Below are 17,203 nucleotides of genomic sequence, written 5' to 3'. Positions count from 1 at the left end.
TAATTTGGTTAACACCATTGGAAACAATATATAGGTGACTCATATTAATACAAGTGATGTTTAGCAGAATTAACAAGCTTTAAAAAATAGTCAAAGGAAATCAAAACCTGTATCTCAGACAACGAAAAAAACTCTATTAAAATTGGAATTTAGGGATTCAGATGCATTTCTTTTTAAACATTTAAACCTTCTAATATAATGTCAGGTTGATCAAACTATATAATAATGTTTAAATAAACATTACCAGTGGATCAATTAGAAACATTAAGGGATATTATCTATTTCTTCCCCTTTAATATATTCAGAAAAAATTCAAATTCAAAACTTATTTTTCTTTCCTCCTAGATTGGTGAATTTTACATATTTCTACTTTATTTTGTACATGTATGTGTCTGTTGACATTCACAACTCCCATCCGTCCTCCCTCAAAGCTACCTGTGTATGACACATTATTTAAACAGTAGTTTGTTCTCTGAGTGATCTATAGACTAATACGAGCTGTTGGCAGGGTTACTTTTTGACATGTGTAACTTATATGATTTCACCATGTTCAAAATGTTCATCAGCAATGACCATGGCTCCTTTTTGTTATTTAACTGTTGCCCTCTGAACGACACGATGTCCTTCACTTACCCTCAGTGTGTGTGTCTTTGTCTGTGTGTGCATGTGTGTGTTTTGGCTGTTGCCTCCACCCAACTAGCTCACTTCCTTGTTTTCCTTACCACTCACTTTTCCCGTGAACCGATATCTGTGGCAAAATCAAACAAACACAAACCTCTCACCTTTCAAGTAAAATAAACTTTGCGCCTCTGTTAACCTTAAAAGAATAACAACCCTCTCACAGACGTACACACATCCTGGTGTTGGGGAGAGCTTGAAATGCTAAGTTCTGTTTTGTTATTGAGGTATGGCCATGGATGCAGAGAGGAACATTCAGTGACGTGCACCTCTCGGTCCCCTGGGATCAGAGGGTTTTTGCATGAGGAAAGGTCAGAGGCTGTGATTAGAAAGTTACGTCCAGATTGCCCCCCCCCCCCCCCCAGTTGGGTGGATGTGAGGGATTATTTCAAATCTGCACTGTATTGTTGCATTTTAGTCAAATTACTCCACTCTCATCTGTGATAAATAGGTACACACAAACAAAACACACACACACACACACACACACACACACACCACACCACACACACCACACACACACACACACACACACACACACACCACACACACAACACACACACACACACACACACACACACAGTGCTCTACTTACTGGCATAATGGATTGAAATGTGTGGTTTTGGATATTAGAGACAGGTGTTACTTTGTTTATAATGATTAGAGTCAATTTTGTGTGTGTTGTGTGTGTGTGTGTGTGTGTGTGATGTTCTGCTACTAGTATGAAACCCTGGGTTCAAGCTTGCAATATCCATATTGATTGTAACCTTCATCTACAAGTCTTCTTTTTACATTTTTTGGACTTAGTAATCGGTCGTTTCAGCCAAGTGTATCTGCATTGAAAGTGCACACATGTAAACATATACAAAGATCATCCTTATAATACCATATTAATACGTTAGACAAATTAACAAGTTGTGACTTAACTTCTAATCATATGGTATAATCAAATATATGTACCCTGAATTATTCAAATATGGTGCTTTTTTGTGAAGTTGTTCATATCGTGAAAGAAATATGCGTAACTGCTCTAATTAACATGAACACAGTCTCTCCAACACACACAGTTACAGTACAGTGGTGTTTAATGTCCAATGGAACCAGTTAATTAGATTTGTAGTAACGTTTATTTCCTGATTTGTATTTCCTTTGTGTGTCGTTTTGTTCTCATATCTTCATATTAACTTCAGAGCGTACTCTCCAGGTATTAATTCCACACATTCAAGGTGCTTTCGCGCCGCTTTGAAGTGTTCCAGTAACACTGTGTACGCTTGCATGCGCACACGTGTGTGTTTAGTGTAGGCGATGGTATCTGTGCACGTTGGATTTTCAGATGTTCTGCATTCCCATCCGTGCCTCGGCAACAGGCCGAGGTGAATACACACGGAAACTCCAACGTAAACAAAAAGGAAGAGCATCTTACTCATGCAAATTGTTTTTCCCTTCTTCTTGTTGGTGGATTTATTTGTGAAGAAAAGAAAAATAAATAGCCTGGTGCTTTATCTGCAGCTGCTATCACCGGGATGCAGAATTCTAACTGAGTCTCCCTCTTCCCGCAGTTTGTTCCTCGACCAGTACAGAGCCTGCCTGGTTGATGCCATAAGAAGATTACTGAAACCCAACGTAAGTGTGTGTGTGTGTGTGTGTGTGTGTGTGTGTGTGTGTGTGTGTGGTTGTGTGTGTGTGTGTGTGTGTGTGTGTGTGTGTGTGTGTGTGGTGTGTGTGTGTGTGTGTGTGTGTGTGGGTGTGTGTGTGTGTGTGTGTGTTGTGTGTGTGTTTGTTAACAATAACTTGCCATCAATCACAGAAACAAGTTGGTAAACAGATAACAGGTAGTGTGAGAAGATGCTTCAAAGTGCACCTCCATGCAGGGTTTTGTGAGAATCTGTTTTGTATTTGATCAAAAGGATCAAGGATACACACACCTAGCATTTTAGGTGTTAACAAGTGGAGAGCTAATCAAGGAACATGTGTAATGTGGTTAAGAAGGAACATTAAACATACAGGCTTCTGTTCATTTAGAGTGTCTACAGAGTGCACAGATACACTTATGAAGGTACACAAACACACACAAGAAGTAAATGATATGTTTATGAATACTGTAGGTATGGATACTGTGTGCCCATGCTGTTTCTGTATTGACTGAAGAGGGTCAATTTCATGAAGGAAGCCAAGCCAGATATTTGTGTGTGTGTGTGTGTGTGTGTGTGTGTGTGTGTGTGTGTGTGTGTGTGTGTGTGTGTGTGTGTGTGTGTTTGCCTCTGTGTCTACTGTACATATCTCTGCTGATCCCCTTCCTTTAAATCACCACGCATTCTTCTCAATCATAATTAGGCCTCGCCCCAAAAGCCCATACACATTAATAGGCTGACAGGATTAATATCATGTAATGCTTTAATGCTTATTATGAGCAACTTGAATGCATCGCTCTGATCTCCGGCTCTCTCTCTTCTGCCTTCCCTTAATCATAAATCCGAGGCAACTTCTCTTTTGGCCTCGCGATAAGACCCCACGCTGTGACAGCCAAAGCAAATGGGGGGGGAAAGCAAAAGGCTGGAAGAGATAGGGTTGAGGTTTCTATTCATCTGAGGGAAGAGGGCTGCGTTTTAAGAAAAGAGGCCAGACGGGGATAGGGAATATCTGTTTATGAAAAAGAGGTGCAAACTGCACTCTAGGGAGGGAGATATGGAGAAGAGGAGGGGAGAAATGAAAAGAAAAGATGGAAGGACAGAAGGAGGGAGGAGAGATGTGAAATGTAGCTGAGGGAAAGATAAATATCTCTTTATTAAGATGGATTTTGTTTGGTGAAATAGAAACATGCCGGTTAAAAGCACCAAGGGCCAGTTCAACCAAATGAAAAACAAATGTCAATCCAAATTACACTGTTTAGAAATAGTCCCTATCAGAACTGCTGACCTCATGTTTTGTCAATAATCCAACACACTATACAGAAAAAGATAGACATTTTGAAATACCTTCAGCACCTTAAAAATACATTTCCTATCCCCTGTATTTCATTAGGATGGGACATATAAAACCATAACTATCAACTTGGTTAGTTCTACGATAGATAAGTGAGGAAATATGTTGAGAATATAGGTGAACTAAGCCTTTAATCTATTTTTTATAAACATTTACAAACAGCAGATGTAACTGGAAAGACAAAAAGGATTATGTTATAATTATTATGATTACATTCAGGTTGTTGCCTGCTGTGACACGCGTATGGAATTATCATGCTCTTATTTTGAAATGCTGAACCGTGCCATCACGTGCTTTTGGAAAATGGCCGAGTTTTGTGGATAGATTTTTGTTCAAATCGTTTTTCTCTAAACTCTGGGTGCGTACAAATGTCAGAAAGATAGTCACCAATGCTTTCCACTTACTTGTGAAACAATTTAATATAGTAACCTATTTTTTAAGTAGAATTTGTTTCGCTCCGTTTTGAATCAACTTAATATTTGTGACAAGTTCACAAATCTTTTTTTGCACATCGCAAACTTGTTTTACATGTTCAGATTACACACTTTAACACCGATGTCGATCTGTTCACGTGAATGATATTAAAGACGTATCTCCATATAGCGTTTCCTCCCCAGTGACATGCACAGTAAAACCCAACGTGTGGCTCAGTTGCAGTTGAATGCCGAAGCTGCTGTTTTGCCGAGTGACAGACATGACATCTGGCCATTGTTGTACATCTGTGTGTTAAGTCTCTCTTCATGTCTCTCCCTCTTTAATCCAGTGGAGATAATTCAGGGGCTAATATGATTTGAGTGTCGGCCATCAGACTGTCTCTGCCACAACAAGCTTGCCAAATATTTAATAATTTGCTAAGCTGATTAAGCAATTAACAAAGCAATTAATTCTCCCATCTAATGGCACTAATTTGTTGTTTCTGACAAAGGTGGTCCATCCGGTGGGCTGGATCCCCTTAATCAGCTGATTAGTGCTGGGCGGAGTTGTTTGTTTGCTTTTGCTGTGTTTTTAGGGTACGGGGGTTTAGGGGGGAAATGCAACTGGATATACAGATGACAAATCTGTCATGCATTGTGATCTTGTTCTTTGTGTTCATTTGTGTTTCATAGTATGTACTTGCTGTATGTGTGTTTGTGATGGCATCCCTCTTTAATTCAATTAAAACAACAATAACATGATCAACAGGAAGTACAACTGAAAGATGAAGGATTTCAAAGAAACGTACAACTTGTTAGTAATCCTCTTAGTATACGCAGGATCTCTGTGATGCATGTGCTCATACACACTGTCGTTCTGTCTGTGTCACACACACACACACACACACACACACACACACACACACACACACACACACACACACACACACACACACACACACACACACACACACACACACACGCGCGCATAGTCATATACATGTGTGTTCACAATTCTGGAGTTAGAAGAACTTCATTTTTTTGGTTTATCTCATAACATGCACCTGGTGAAGATCAAAGTAAAGAGACTGGCAACTATGTGTTTGTGTAAAGCTAAATGACAAATGTTTTACACATACGTGTGTCTTACCATTATATCTCCTTTCCAAAGCACTCACCCTCGTCTCATTTTGTTTTCAGGGCACAGCGTTGGTGTTTGCTCCGCGGCGAGGTGAAACTCTGAGACTGTTTTGTCAACTGGCCCAGCAGGCCGGACTCTGCGCCTCCCAGCACCAGCAGTACGACGCTCAGGTCTGGGATGTTCACTTGAAGGTAGGAAGAGAATCCAAAAAAACGGAGAGAAACTTGGACAAGCCTGACTCCAAAACACTGTATCCCATTCAAAAAAACATTTAATAAGTTGTTTTTATGTTAAGAGATGAGTACAGGTTCAAAGCAGATGCTATTAAAGTCGGCAGGCAGGGTGTGGATAAATGTCTTATAAACGACATTATTCAATCAATCAAATGTTCTTTATTTATCCGATATCACAACTTTGTCTCAGAGCGATTTAAAGTGTGTGCAGCTTATGACACTATCTGTCCTTAGCCGTCCTTTAGCCGTCCTTTAGCCGTCCGTCCTTTGTCCTTTGGCAGCAGACAAAGTAATAATCCCAAAAATCACAGTTAATGGCAAAAGAAGGAAACGTCTGGGAGAGCAACAGAGGAGGGATCCCTCTCCAAGGAAAGACAGACTGACAATATATGTTGAGCGTGAAGACAAAAAAGATTAAATACAACTTCAACATAAACAATCAAAAGAACATCATTAATAACATGAACATATACTTAGAAACAAGAATCCAGGATCCTTAAACTGTTTGTATTTTAAGTATCTTTAAGTGTTCTACCTTGAAAACCAGTCACAACAGTAGTATGGATTGAAATGAAGGGATAGATCCAGCTTTTAGTGTGTGAGGAAGCCTCTTATTAACTTGGAATCCACTTTTAAAGAGTCCAACAACGTGCTAGCATTGTATAAAAAACGGAATTGGATGGTTAACACAGTTCAATAATATATATTCAATGTAAAAAGAGACCACCACGAATCCAGGTCGTGTAATGCTCACACAGCTTTAATAAAAAATGTGGGATTAGCGTTTGATGTTTAGAGACACTTTGTGAGACACACTGGGGCTAGAACAGGCTGCCTTCACGTGGCACCGCGAGGGAGTTAGAGAGAGGAGGGCAGGGAGAGAGAAAAGGAGTGACAGAAAGCACATGAGTAGGCCTTGTTAGAAGAAGTGGTGTCCAGCTGTTAACTCCATTACACACACAGCTACAGAAGAACAGGACAGCATCACCGGTGGGACAATTGGACAGACCGGTCATTAAAGTGCCTGTTAAAGTGGCCTGAACCTCAGCGAGGAAAATCTCACTCCTTCTCACTTAACTATTTGTCCGTCACTAAATTCAGCATCGCAGTCCCTCACACATTATATATATCTAATGTACCCTTTCAGACCACATTTACAGTGAGCACACATGAACTGACTCAGGTTTAACGCAGGCTCAGATCAAGTTGTCCCAATCCATATTTAGCCTCCACTTCTTCTTACAGTGAGTCAAGTCTATATCAAACACGCACCAGTACGCATGTGGACATCCAGGCCAATGACATTTGTAGTGTCTGTCGCTGGTTTGTGCAGATGCTGTTAAAGTTATGTTAATACAGATATCGTGCAGCTGCAAACATTTTGATAAGGAATGTAATGCCAACCAGGTAAGCTTTTAAAGCACATGGAAATAGTTTATTACATTGTATATCAATTGTTGTAATATTCTCTCCTAGAAAATACAGTTTATATTTGTATGGTTATGTTTAGGCCAATAAAAGCACTTGGTTAAGGGCTGGGAAAGATCATGGTCTAATCATTTAATATTTAACCAAAGCCATCATCTTTCCTGTTCGTAAAAAGGTAATTTAGTATCCTGAAAACGTGCTGTATTTAAATTCTGATATCCAACCTCAAAAACCTACATGTATACAACACACTACAGGAAAGGGAAAACCCCCAAAAGCATAATAGGGCCTCTTTAAACTCACTCATCCACCCCGGCCTCCTCTGTGCACTTTCCAAATGTGTACAATACAAAAACATCCCATTTCCTGGACTGGTAGAAATATTATCAGGGAATGTAATCTGAGCAAGAATCTGATGTATTTGTTAAATCAAATAAAGTTGAATATAAATATATTTGTTGCTGAATTTTAAACTTGGTATGTAAGAACAAAATAAAGCTATATGTTTTGTTCAGTTTTCCCTCCTAGTTTAAACATGGACGCACACAGACGAATAGGTCACATCAGGGGTAGAATATAGACTTCTGAACAGAACAGTGTTTGAACATGAATACATGGGATAACACTTGTAAAGTTCATTCAATATGTGAGAAATGGCTCTTTGGATAATAAGCACACACAGTACATGTAGGTGGTTTTGGCCTTGGGTGGAGTGGGAGAAGCACAAGTTATTTTAGAAAAAAAGAAACGCATTTCTTAAAAATAATCCAAACCAGGGATTCCAAAAGAAAAATGCAGGAAGGGTGGAAAAGAGTAAATGAAGAATATAAGTGGGACAGAAAGAAAGAAGGAGCTTCAGTAAGATTAAAGTGGATGCTGCCATACATGTAAAAGAAATGCAACTTTGAAATGCTGCGGGGCGAATTGCCTCAAGGCCGCAGTAAACACTCATTGAATAATACTAATGGTTCAGCACCTCACCCGCGTGGGAAGATTGCCACTCAGGCCTATTTTAGTGATGAGTTGCTTCAACACACATTCAGACTCAAATGCATTGAATTGAGAAAAAAACCCTGAAATGATGCTGGTACTTCTTCCTTTACTTTGACATGCCATGCCCAGGGACTATCACACCACGCAGCTCTTTCTTGAAATGCACACTTCCATCTGCATGACACACACACACACACACACACACACACACACACACACACACACACACACACACACACACGCACGCACGCACGCACGCACGCACGCACGCACGCACGCACGCACACACACACACACACAGTGGGGTCAGGTGCTGCATGTGGATATGAGGACAAGTTGAAGTGCCCCCCTCACATCTGAAGGTGATTAAGTCTCCTCTGCTTATCTTCTGATGAACACTCTGAACAACCCCTGTGTGGTTTTGTGTGTGTGTGCTTGTATGGGCCTGACTGACCATTCTACACACACACACACACACACACACACACACACACACACACACACACACACACACACACACACACACACACACACACACACACACACACACACACACACACACACACACACACACACACACACACACACACACACACACACACACACACACACACACACACAGCTAGGAAACAAGCTATATCACAATCCCGCACAGACCAGACATCACTCAGACAGCGTATTGGCCAGACATTACACACACACACACACACACACACACACACACACACACACACACACACACACACACACACACACACACACACACACACACACACACACACACACACACACACACACACACACACACACACACACACACACACACACACACACACACACACACACACACACACACGCACACACACACACCTCATGATGATATCACAGTGAAACATACACTCACACTGTGCACACACACGCACATCCAAATGAGCAGCTGCTACTCATTTGCACTTCAGATTAGCTTTTCTTCAGCTATATTTACTTTCAGTGGGTGGACCAGCACACAATAAAAATGCATATCAGAACCGGCAGCGGAACACACACTATGGATTTTCCTTCACAAACAATCAAAGACCAAAAGCAGGTGTTTTGAGGAAAAACTGGAACTGTACTATTTTTCTTAACACTACAAATTGTAGCTGTTGAAACATCGTTAAGTTATACGCAGACGCCCACTTAATGTTAGACTAAAACAACTTTTTCCATAATGGCCTTTTATTCAAAATAAATTCGGATAAACTTTTTTTTGTAAATTGTATCAGAATTGATTTATTTTATCAGTTATTTGTTATTTGTTTTTTCTTACTGGAAATGTATATTACGAGTTAACAGACTGTAATCTTCTGTAAAATAAGCAATAAATGAAGAATTATTAATATATGCTCAGAGCCAGGATTTAAAATAAATAGTTTTCAAGATATTAGGAGGAAAGGCCCTTTTATTGAAGATATCAGTTTGTAACTGCATGACACATTTTTAGCAAAATAGCATGTCAAATAATTTAATTCATGAACAATAAACAAATTGTGTTTGGTTGTTAACTTAAGCAAACTCTTTAAATGTGTATTTTTTTTGTTTTTCTAATGCATTTTGTTTGGAATCCTTAGCATGGAGAGAGCTTTTAAAACGTATGCCATCATATGATACGATACTACTAAAAGCTGCAAAAGAAAAACGCTTAATTATCGCCAAACTCTGTCAAACTAGCAGCACAATCCAATCAAAATCCCAACTTGTTGAAATATGTGCACGGCCAAGCAAAATGTTTCCACATCTGTAATTTAGGCCGAGTTGACTTCTTTTCATGCTCCCAGTGCGACTCACAAGCTCCTCCATCTGGCACAGATGCTGTTAAACAAACGCTCCCCCAGTAGCTGTGAGTATACTGGCATCCCACACTGTGCCAGATCCGACACATGTCACATTTGATTTTGTTTGGAATATGCTGCCTGTCTTAATGTTTGCTTAGTGTGAAAAGAAAGAGCGAGAGCAGGGAGTGTTTTCAGCCGTATTTTTACAAATCATCCCAAGACCCCCAGCTCGCTACTCTGCAGTTTCCCAAACATATACACACTTTCGCCCTCTGACACAAACACACTCGAGGGATTGCAGACAGCAGGCAGGCCCGATGTGCAGTGTGTTTGTGTGTGTGTGTGTGTGTGTGTGTGTGTGTGTGTGTGTGTGTGTGTGTGTGTGTGGTGTGTGTGTGTGAGTCTTGTGCTGGGACGGGCAGACAGGGCTAGTGCGTTATCCTCTTATCCCCACTGTTGTGGAATAGAGAGGCAAGCAGCTGGAGGGACTGCAAGCAGCCTGATAATGCCAGCGCTATTTCCTAACCCGCCATCTTAATCTTGTTACTCAAATGGTTGTGAAGAGAGTCATGAATTTTAATTTCTCTCACACACACACACACACACACACACACACACACACACACACACACACACACACACACACACACACACACACACACACACACACACACACACACACACACACACACACACACACACACACACACACACACACACACACACACACACACACACACACACACACATGCAAGAGAGTGTGTGTTCACATGTGTAGATCCCCCGTCTCCCTCACATGCATAAATAGTCTCCCCACTGTGTCCATGCACTCACACTCACCCTGCCTCCTTCCCTCCTTCATTCTCTTTCTCTCCCCCCCTCAGCTGCCTGGCTACCCCCGTCCTCCCTCCCTCCTTTCTTTGACATATCTTCCCTCACCCTCTCTCCCTCCCTCTGCTCCCCTCTATCTTCCCATTTCCTACATCACGACCCACTTCTCTATTTATTCAAGCCTGTCCTTCTATCCCTTCCTCTCCTCGTCTCTCCATCCAGCCAATCCCTCATTCTCTGTTTCCTAATCCTGCCGAGAGAGACCCAAGACATCCGGTTCATCCTTCCCCTCCCTAGTCTCATACCCCCCTCCCTCCCTTCTTCTCTCTCTTTTTCCACCTTGTTCACTTTCTCTCACAAGCAAGGCAAGAATAAACGGGGCGGGGGTAAAAAAAAGAAGTAGACAGAGAAATAGAGAGGTGAAGTGAGAGAGAGAAGCTTGGGCGAAAGTGGTAATAAAATAAATGACTTGCACCTTGGAAAGGGAAAGAAAAAGAGAAAAGATTGTGGGGGGGGGGCTGGGGGGTCGCGTTGAGAGCCGATTTAGCCAGCCACCCATGAAGCTGAGTAGGCAGCCTGCGATCAGGAGGAACAGCTTTGCTTGTTAAACTTTTCACCTCTGCGAGCTCTTAGCCCTCACCGCGTTAAGGCCCCCCCCTCACCCTCCATCCCTCCATCTATCGCTTCCTTGCTCCTTCCGCCTGGTAGAATTTGAATGTGAATGCTGGCCTTGGTCCCCATAGCTGGCTTAGCACCGGCAGCTGCCCCTCCACGCCCAAACACCCCCTGGGCCGTCTGCTCTCTCTCTGTCTCCCTCTCTCTCCCTCTCTCTCTCTGGGGGTCAGAGGTTCAACCACCGGCCGGTGCCTGGAGGGATGGCAACAGGAAGATAACGCACATGAAGGGCGCTGGGGGGGAAAGGGAAGGAGAGGCAGACACCAGCAGTTTGATCATATTCAAAACAATTATATAAGTATGAGAAGGAGGCATCGAGATGGGTTGAGGTGAAGATGTCTCACTTTTTGTTTTTGTTTTCAAGTGTATGAAAAGGAGAAAATGAGAGAGGTGTGAGGTCAACATTTAAATCACACAAAAGTATTTTCTGTAACAATGTTCAAGACCAGCACCTGTTACACCTTTTTTACACTTCTAACTAAAAGTATTAAATAATAATGATAAAGTCATCTAGAGTAACCGGGAATTGAAAAAGTTGAGCGAGGTTAAACTTTTTTAATTAGATGATCATTTTTTATTTATATATCAAAATGTGGTTCTATATCTTTTTTTTATTCCCCTTTAAAAGAACTTTGGTCAACGCCTGTTTTTTTCTTTTAAATGTGCTCTGTAACTTAACTTTTCAGCTGGAGTCCTCGGTGTCGGCCCCCCGCTGTGTAAACACAGTGCTCTCATTGTAATGAATAGGGGATTGGGTTTTTTCAAGCAGTGCTAATATCAGCCTGAACAAAGTCTAACTACATCCCAGAGGAAGCTTCAAATACGCAGATTATTGCAAATGTCCAAAGCACCATTACCCAGTGTACATCACCATTAATACATACTACATGCACACACAATATCATATCACATCACATGTACAGTCACTATCCGGTTATATTATTATAACATTGTCCTAATACAGCTTTTAAGTAACCCTGTCTGCAATAAAATAAAATAACTTATTTGCTGGTCTGCATATGTTGATGTTGGGACAGTGTTTCACTAAATGGCATACTTTGTAAAGGAATCAGCACACAGGCAGTATTTGAGTTTATAATGTATGAAGGTTTACATGGATGTTCACTTCCATATTACTTCCATGAAGGGAGTGAATTCGGGGTCAGTCTGAGTCTTTATTTGTTATGAAAAAACCTTTTCAAACAGTTCTCCTCTGTCCTGCTCTCACATCACATACACTTATCTTCTCACATGAGTAAAACCACTAAACTCACTTTCATTAGTCTCTGATCATCTGGCCAGACGCTGGGCGAGCTGATTAGCTGCTGAACGCCCAAACTGCCAAGTCTGCTTAAAAGGGCAACGAGTGGGCAGCACATGGTGTGTCAAAGTGTGTGTGTTTAAAAGACAGTGTGTGTGAGTGTAGAGGTATTTGAGCAGGAACGGATAGCACAATTGTAATAATTTAAAATCAATCTAATTATAATATAAAATATTTTTCAAGCAAACGGGTAAAAAAAATCTTTAGTGCCAACTCTCAAATGGCAGATTTGAATGTTTTTCCCTAAAAGTCTTACAGTAGGAAAGTTGTTGTTTTTTGAGGGCATTTAATCCACATATCAGTGCCAGAAAACGACAAACTAGGATTAACAATAATTATATATTTTTTTTATAATGTCATTTTTCTTCTACATTTTTTTTTTTTTACAGTTTGATATATTTCTGTCATTTTATTTCATACTATTTGCTTTTGATCACTTTTTGATCTGTCCTGTTGAAAGTATTATTTAATTGACTGTAATTGTTTATGTTAAGCTTCACATAAAAGAACAAGAACATTAAGAAGAAATACATAATACACAATACAAATGTTTTGCATTTTGTTGTTAATTTTAATAGTGTGACAGTGAAGTGACTTTAGCCAATGCAAAAGTCTGCTTCTTAAATCACTAGTCAACTAGGACACCCCCTAAATGTTGATTAGGTTGATCTACCAAACTGAAATAACGGATTAATACTTATTGTCGTAACTTTAGTAAATATTTTCCTGTTGTATTTTGCAGATGCTGACGGAGGGGAAAGACGCATACGATGAGAACATCCACTATCCTCTCCTCATCACCTTGACCAAAGGACTTCAACCTGTCATCCACACTCAGTAAACCAAAACAAGCGCTCCGCTCCACATGCTTTTACATATTCAACATAGAGTCATGTCAACAACCACAAGGGATCCAAGAAAGAGCCGTGTTCAAATACAGTAAGGTTATTAGTCTCAATATCAAGTGTTAAGTGACAGGGAGTAAAACTCATTTAGTGCATATTTGAGACATTTTTCCAAATTGAACCTGGCCACTGAGAGGATTCATTATCAGGTAATGCATAGTTTAGGAGAATATTTGAGCGTGCATGCTATGTAGGCTGAAGAGGAAGAATGGAGAGGCAGATATAGATTCTAACCTAGTATGTTTGAACCCTCTGCCATATGCCAAATAAATTACTATCAGTCTCCAAAATAGTCATGAAATCAGCTCCTGTAAGTTAATCAAGCTTCTAGAGAAGTTAATTGCCAAACAGTCGTCAGTAACCAGCCTGTTAATTTACCTATTATGGTATTTAATCAGCCAGTAATCCTGTCACCATTCCAGCCAATAAGCCAGTCAGTCGTTAGGTAAGTTAACAGTCGGTTACATAGAGATTTCCTCCGTCAGTCTGTCCTCTTTAACCTGTCCGTATTAACCTATTCCACTGTGTTCCTGCCCCCAGCTTGGAGGCCAGCTCTAATTCATTAACTATCACAGACTGTGGAGCAGCTCACAGCTCCCTTTGTGTTTCCTCCATTTCTCTTTGTTCCCTTCTTCCCCCGCTTTCATTTCTTCTAATACAACTCATTCATCCCAGTCAGAGGTCAGTATTAAGAACTTCTTTTGTGCATTACTTACAACAGTACATTAACATATTACAGCACTATCAGACGTTGTTGCTGCCTGGGAGCTACAGCTTGCAAAGTAGAAGAACATTTCGTCACGCATATAACAAGTAACATACTGTAACATTGTAATTATATTTTACACAGCTATATCTATTCACTCACAAACATTGCGCTCTTTAAAGTGACTTAGCAAGCAACAATCAATTAATGTGGCAGCAGCTCGTATTAGTCTGAATTTTTCAGGAAGTGTGTGAAGTGTGAAGAGTGTTTGAAAAGCGACCAGGAGAGAAAACATGCACATACGTTGTTATCACTCCTAATACTTGCATTTACTGAATACTGACCCCAATACTGTGCAATAGATTGAAGGTTATATGGTATGTTGTACAGAGCAGGATTACTTTGCAGACCACTTAATGGTCTCTTACCCCCGATGTCCACTGAGTGTCTGCTGCCATCACGCTGCCTCCATGACAGTGGCACCAAAGTTCATGCTCAACGGATCTATGAAGTGCTGCATTGACTTTTAAATGTAAGCAATGCCTTTATTCATATTGTTATGGTATTTCATTTGTCTTTACATATTCACAGCAAAACTGTTTGTCTTGCTTTTGTTATGTCACCACTCGGAATAAGTCTGAATGCTACCATTTCTTAGAAAGCAAATATGGCTTGCTGCACAAGGTAGCTAAAACAAAACAAAGCATATGTTACCACAAAGTTACTACTACTGCTGCTTGAAAACACACTGCTTGGACATCCAGTGGACATCCGGGGTTAGATTTTGATTTGAAATTGATTACCTACAGTATATGTAACCTTAGTTCTTGAAAGTCAAATACTCTCTTTAGAGCCTCAAGAGCAAAAACGTTCACACATGTCCGAACTGTTGCTTTTCCATTGTCTGTTGGTTTTATTATCTATCAGCACAAGTTTACTCAGGTCTTTTTCCATGTATTCAGCCGTCTCTTGTGGTATTAAAGAAACGCCAAGTGTCAGTGGTCCAGTGGCCTAAAGTTGTACCTATCACTAGTAAAGTGTTTTCCATTTTTCACTGTGATCCATTGCTGTATGCAACAGCCAAGAAGCTATGCAGTATCTCCCCATGGCTGCTGTGTACACCCCTCATGTTGAATAAAAGAATCCACCTTCAGATATGGGAGGTATTCCCTGTGTGTACTCAGAAAAGTAAATGAAGTGAGCTTTATCAGTGGTCTCAATGCTTTGAGGACTTGCAGTGCAGAAATGTTCCTATTGCAAAGTGTGTTTAATTACATTTGTATCTGTATTGCATTTTGCTGTGTACCTTTGATATCTGCGGGCTAACCCCATCTCCACGGTGACTTCATCACTGTGGAGTGTGACATCACCACTACTGACAGTGAGGTCATTTTGCAACACTGTTCTCCGCTCTGCGTTGCTGCTTCTTGCAACATTACTGCCTCTATTTTAGGCAAAGTGTTCACCGGGTGCACCCATGATTTGCAGTGGCTTCTCGTTTTTTACCCTGTGATTTGGTCACTTCTTGTCGTGATATTCGTGCTGTGTGCGCGGACACTTCTCACTGTGACATCAGCAGGAAACACTGACAGTCAGTGTTATTCAGAGAGAGTATTACCGTGGGTAACATCACACAGGAATGTTTTATTCCAACAGATGTGGGATGTTTCTGTTAGGCTATGATTTGAGTTATCAAACAGATCTGTTGGTCATTTGCAGGGCATGTCCACACTAATCCAGATCACCTTTGAATTGGAGTACTTCTAACCATTCTGAATGTATCTTTTTAAATGGACCACCAAAAACAGAACTATAAGGAACTGTAAAATTGACTTAAGTTGTAGCTTTTTCTGTAGCATTTCACTGCATAAGGACACTCAAATTCCAAATACTTATTAAATATTGACTTAGAATTATCTTGTGATTTGTATTGTTCTGAGGGTATGACAAAAGAAACAAACAAGTATTCTTTAATTACATATTTGTCATGTATCCTCTTAAGTGTGGACATGGCCGACAGTGAGTTTCTTCTTTCAGTATATCAGATTCTCTCTGCTTCACTGTAATCAATGGGTAATGAATGTTGTGATTGGCTGGCTATGGGTGGGTGTGTTTTTTGTGAAAGAATGAAAATAAAGACATTTTCTTCAAGAGATGTGGGCTTCTAGTCTTTTTTTCCTTTTTAAATTGATTCAGAAGATTTACAAAGCAACATTTAACACATTTCGCTACAGCGTTGAACACAATAGCAAAAGCATTTTTATTTTTACAAATAAATTGAATTACTTTTCACAATAACAAAAAAGACCCCATATATTCTCCGTCCAAATGCTGTTATTAGATTTTCTGTAATGATTATTATAATAACAAAGGCTTATTTCATGGAGCTGATTGACAAAGCTGCTTGTTTAAACATGAGTGTGTGTTCTATTATTAACAATTCAGTGTTAAATGTTCACAAATTATAAAGTTTCCTTTGGGTCCTGATCGGCTGTGGCCTGTGTTTCAAACACAATGGCCTCCTGCAGGCTAAGCTGGTGCCAGACAAGGTAACACACACACACACACACACACACACACACACACACACACACACACACACACACACACACACACACACACACACACACACACACACACACACACACACACACACACACACACACACACACACACACACACACACACACACACACACACACACACACACACACACACACACACACACACACACACACACACACACACACACATATATCAAGCCCAGTCAACAGTCTACCCCTCCACAGGAAGAAAAGAGAGCGGGATAAAGGAGGGAGGGAAGGCAGTACACAGCAGCTAATCCTGCAGGCTCACTCTTCTGTTTATCAGTCAGAAGGAGTGAGAGTTGGGAGAAAGGGAGGGACTGCAGAGGCCTCCTGATCTGTCTTTTGATATTTTAAAGAGGTCTGTTCTCTCCTCCCCAATACTTTGCTAGATAGACAGAGAGAAGAGATAGAAAAAGCTGCATAGAGAAAGAGAAAAAAGCTGAAAAAGACAAGAAGAGGAGGAGAGAAAATAAATGGGACACATTGAAAGGCTGC

General features: G+C 40.6%; 1 protein-coding gene across 2 annotated transcripts in view; it reads left to right on the top strand.

The window, feature by feature from the left end:
• Positions 1-16,273, top strand: part of camkmt (calmodulin-lysine N-methyltransferase) — a 111,911-nt gene extending 95,638 nt beyond the window's left edge. For both annotated transcript variants that reach the window (XM_071205576.1, XM_071205575.1), the window contains exons 10-12: positions 2,240-2,301; positions 5,274-5,405; positions 13,252-16,273. In XM_071205576.1, coding sequence (XP_071061677.1) covers positions 2,240-2,301; positions 5,274-5,405; positions 13,252-13,350 — 293 coding nt within the window. In that variant the 3' untranslated portion in view covers positions 13,351-16,273. The remainder of the gene's footprint in view (positions 1-2,239; positions 2,302-5,273; positions 5,406-13,251) is intronic.
• Positions 16,274-17,203: the final 930 nt, after the last annotated feature.

Source organism: Pseudochaenichthys georgianus, chromosome 15, assembly GCF_902827115.2.
Source record: "Pseudochaenichthys georgianus chromosome 15, fPseGeo1.2, whole genome shotgun sequence".
In the NCBI taxonomy this organism is placed as follows: domain Eukaryota; kingdom Metazoa; phylum Chordata; class Actinopteri; order Perciformes; family Channichthyidae; genus Pseudochaenichthys; species Pseudochaenichthys georgianus.
The sequence above is the reverse complement of the archived record's forward strand: the minus strand, read 5'-3'. Positions and strand labels throughout refer to the sequence as shown.